The 4,853-nt window shown below is 43.1% G+C and overlaps 1 protein-coding gene across 1 annotated transcript; it reads left to right on the top strand.

The window, feature by feature from the left end:
* Positions 1-575: 575 nt before the first annotated feature.
* Positions 576-4,247, top strand: LOC148029093 (serine/threonine-protein kinase D6PKL1-like). The gene is made up of 2 exons (XM_087687850.1): positions 576-2,240; positions 3,156-4,247. Exons 1-2 carry the CDS (start codon positions 1,612-1,614, stop codon positions 4,132-4,134), a joined length of 1,608 nt encoding a protein of 535 aa, XP_087543976.1. The 5' UTR covers positions 576-1,611; the 3' UTR covers positions 4,135-4,247.
* The last annotated feature ends 606 nt before the right edge of the window (positions 4,248-4,853 follow it).

Raw genomic sequence — 4,853 nt, 5'->3', positions numbered from 1 at the left:
TATGGGTTAGACATATACATTTAGGGAACCTCAACAAGACATGTAGAAAGAACTTTTGTTTTCTAGGTTGGGCAAAAAACTTAGGGCTTAAGGCAAGTTAAAAGGCCAATCAATCCTAAGCGGTAAGGGAATAACATACATGGGCTTAAATTTACCCAAAGAAGAAGTCTTTGTGATGGGCTTTTTTCTTCATCTTTTCTTTCAAGCAAAGGAATGATATGCATGGACTCAAATTTGCAAAACAAAACAAAAATCATGAGCCATTTTCTTCTTTGTTTTCTTTTAAAGAATGCATTGAGAGAGGAAGTGAAAAGAATTAAGACAAGGAAACTTGATGATTGGAGGAAGTAGTTGGAGCCAAATGAGGTACAAGCTTACCCATGTCTAAAGCATAAACTAATATTGCCAAAATTCCAACCAACACCAGGCAGTAAAGATAAACTTATGCTTGCAACTCTCCCATCAGTCGCTCTCTCTCCAAATCAGTCTTTTTGGCCGCCTTTGGGCATCCCTCTAGATCTTCAAGATATGTTTCCTTCCATCAAACAATGCCTCAGATGCTTCTCCTGTTTCATGTGTAAGCCCTTGCCCTTATATGCATTGACTGCACCGTACTAATGCATATCAAAGATGCCCTGTCCATGCTTTAATGCCACACCAGGACCCATATTTGATGGATTGGAAGATGGCAGATCTGATGGGCTCTCCACAGAATGCAGAAGATTACATCGACCCAATTGCCTCAACCGTTTGGTATCACCATCTCTCAAAAGATAATACAGTATGATTATGGCCCTTTTGGATGCATAATCTAGAATGGCAGCTTCTTAAAAAGGCTCTCATGGCTGCAAACCCAGCAAAAAGATCTCTTAATAAAGGAAGGTCGTTATCTACTGGGTCACTTTACAGTCATTCCTTCTTTTGATGGATCAGGGGCTTGTGCAGAAGTGTCCTTATTGTTGCTGTGTATGGATGGGTCCCCTTGTCTTGTATGTTGCCTAGTGTTTTCCTGTAGGCGTGATCAACATGCTGGCTACCACTACGAAAGGCATTACCATCTGGACAAATCAAAGTATGGAAAAGGTCTGTGAAAGCAAAAGTGGTTGAGCCTCGGTTCCCCTCCTCTCTCTCTCTCTCTCTCTCTCACCCACTATGAAGTCCTCAGAGAAAGGCTGGAGAGCCTTCCACACACACCAGAAATTGCTGATCAGGTAAAATCCCTTGACCAGTAGTTTAGGCCCCCCACCTCATCTGGTGAACTAATAAGATAAGCACCTGATCAGCTGAAAGAGCCCTTTCCATATCCCAAACTACTGATCAGAGGCTTCTGCTGATCAAGGAATTTCCTATGGTCAGCAAATATTGATCAGGGGAATCACTCCCATCTCAGGAAATGCCTGATCAGAGGATCGGGGAATTGCCATGGTCAGAAAATACTGATCAAGGAGATTAGTCCCATTGTTAGCAAATACTACTCAGGGGAAGCCCCATTCTCAGAAAATACTTATCAGGGGAATTCCCATTTCTCAGAAAATACTGATCAGGGAAAATCCTGTGATCAGTCAATGGTGAGGTCTCCATGGTGAGCCTGGATTAAGCATCAGCAGAGATATGTGTGAGCCAGCTGGATGCAGCGATGTGGAGTTTGGAGACATTGACTCAGAGAAGGCATCGCAGGCCGGCTTCGAGTTCAGCACCGCATCGGAGTCCCAGAACCAACCCGGCATCAGCGACACCACCATTAACTCAACAGAGCCAGATCATGACAAGGGCCAGAACAGCCGTAGATCATCCACAGATCAGAGCAGCAGCACAGCCACGAGCAAGCCTGCTGCTGCTGCAAACAGTCGGCCGCACAAGGCACACGATGCTGGGTGGGAGGAAATCCGTGCCGCCGCTGGAGGACATGGCCGGGTTGGACTGGGGCATTTCAGGTTCCTGCGCAGGCTCGGCAGTGGAGACATCGGGAGCGTGTACCTGGCGGAGCTGCGGGGCGCGGGGTGCTACTTCGCGGTGAAGGTGATGGACAAGAGGGCCCTGGCGGGCAGGAACAAGCTGTCCAGGGCCTACACAGAGAAGGAGATTCTGGAGGTGCTGGACCACCCCTTCCTCCCGACCCTGTATGCGCACATGGACGATGACCAGTTTTCGTGCCTGGTCATGGAGTTCTGTCCCGGAGGGGACCTGCATGTGCTCAGGCAACGCCAGCCCATGAAGCGCTTCAATGACAGGGCTGTCAGGTAAAACCCTAATTGCCCTCTCAGATTCCTGCATCAATCATGATGCTGCATTGATGGAATTCGCTGCATCATTTTGATCATCTTCATGTAGGAACCTGCCAGTATTGCCTGTGTGTGTATGCAATGCTGGCATAGTTTTCTAGCTGCAGATTAGAGAGAAGGCCTCTCTCTTACATTGGTATTGTGCGTGTAGTTAATACATTTGCCACATAGATTGAGAAAGTTGCTCCTTGATTAATACATACTCGAGTCCTTCTCTTACATATACGTTTGGCATATAGATTTTAAAAATTGGTCTTCTTTGAGGAAACAAGTATCACATCACTTATACTACTTACTATACCCAAGTTTCAAAATGTAGATAAGAGGCCTTCTCTTGTAAATTAAAGTTCATGAGTACATAGGATACGTTAGTTAATATATGTGAGTGTCACATAGATCAACCAAATTGGTCTCCTTTGGTCGTTAGGAAACAGGTATCACATAGCTATATCACTTAAGATACATGAATGTCATATATCTCTACAAAACAAGCATCACATCACATAAACTACTTAAACTACACAATGGCCAAATGTCTTTCCAAATATATATAAGATACGAAGCCTTCTCTTGTAGTTAAAGTTCATGAGTTCATAGTATATGGTAGTTAAGATAAGTGAATGTCACATAGATTGACAAAATTGGTCTACTTTGGTAGTAAGGAATAAGTATCACAACACACATACCACTAAGATACATGACTAGGATATACAATATATAATTTTGTCTTCTTTGTTGGTAGTTAGGATATACAAATATCGCTTTGTCTTCTCTAACAGTTAGGGTATACCAAATATCACATATATTACAAAATTGTCATTCTAATACACAAGAGCATCCCTTGATAAAATTTTGATGGCTTCTTGTGTGTAGGTTCTATGCAGCAGAGGTGTTATTGGCACTAGAGTATCTACACATGATGGGCATCGTGTATCGCGACTTGAAGCCAGAGAATGTGTTGGTGAGAGAAGATGGGCACATCATGCTATCAGACTTTGACCTATCAATGAAATGCAATGTGAACCCAACATTGTCTAAAGTGGCGACAACAGATGATGCGAGTGGGGTAGGTGGTGGGGCATCACCATCTCCGTGTGCAGCAACATGTGCAGGGGCATCAGCAGCAGCATCTTGCATTATGCCATTGGGGTGTGCATCCCCATGCAACATGCATCCAGTTGCATCTTGCTTGCCCATGCCAAGGATGTTGCACTTCTCAGGGGGATCCAAGAGGCGGGCAAAGGCACGCCATAGTGGAACTAGTAGCTCCATCGGAACCAACCAGTTGCCTGAGCTTCATGCAGAGCCAACATCAGCTCGATCCATGTCCTTTGTAGGTACACATGAGTACCTTGCCCCAGAGATCATCCTAGGGGAAGGTCATGGTTCTGCAGTAGATTGGTGGACCTTTGGTATCTTCATGTTTGAACTTTTATATGGTAGAACACCATTCAAGGGGCCTGACAATGAGGTCACCCTCATGAACGTGGTAACACAACTCTTGAGGTTTCCTTCTGGAGATGAGTTTGTACACTCACCACCATGTGCTGCTGCCCAAGACCTCATCAGAAGCTTGCTTGTAAAGGACCCTAGCAAGAGACTAGCAGCACTACGAGGGGCATCTGAGATCAAGCATCATGTCTTCTTCCAAGGTGTCAATTGGGCCCTCATTAGGTGCGCCATACCCCCTGAGATTCCTAGTCCTTTCACATCACCATTGGATGATGTCAACTCCACCCACATTGATATGATTGATCATTGCACCTCAGATGCTGAGGAGCTTGCCAGAGCTTGGTTCTTAGAAGATAGTAAATCTGCAGATTGCAACAATCCAGATTATGAGCTATTCTGATTTTTTAATCAATGTAATCTTAGCTACACAATCATACCATTTTTTTGTTGGGCTTAGATATTTTTCCCTTCCTAATCCCAAATCATGATTATAAACATGTTTGTTTATTGCATGTGTGTGCTAATCTCTACACAAATCTTGTCTCTATGTTTGTGTTGTGTTTGTGTGTTCACATGCCCACATGTGTGCGTGTGCATGTAACTTCTTTCTTTAATAAATAGCATAGATATGCAATTTATTCATTCTCAATCATATATAGATCACTTGCAATCCATGTGCATGCCTGAATGACAAAGTCATAAAGCAAAAAAGGTCTCAAAAACATCAAATTCCAAGGAAACAAATCAAAGTATGAATGAAGTGTGGGAATACAAGCAAGAATATGAATAACTTCTAGGTAAAGCCAATAATATTCCATGAGCTTGAAGCATGCTCATACCTTCTCAATGTGTATTGAGTACAAACATAGCTTTGAGAAGTCTTCAAAAGGTTAATAGGTTCATGTTCCCAATGTATCTCATCATGATATTTTTGGGTAGCATGAGTAAACTAATAGGTTGCAACTTCACTAGGGTTCTTTTCATTATATCTTTTTTTAGCTACCTTATACAAAGTAGCACATAATGATCTAATGAGAGACTAACCTCAGTCTTTTCATAGAGCCAAAATTATGTGCCTTTGATTTTTTTACAGGGTTCTAACGATAATATATAAGACCT

The sequence above is a fragment of the Lygodium microphyllum genome, chromosome 11 (assembly GCF_053477565.2).
Source record: "Lygodium microphyllum isolate KBCC chromosome 11, Lygodium_microphyllum_v1.1.10, whole genome shotgun sequence".
NCBI classification, from domain to species: domain Eukaryota; kingdom Viridiplantae; phylum Streptophyta; class Polypodiopsida; order Schizaeales; family Lygodiaceae; genus Lygodium; species Lygodium microphyllum.
This window is presented reverse-complemented; position numbering and strand designations above follow the sequence as displayed.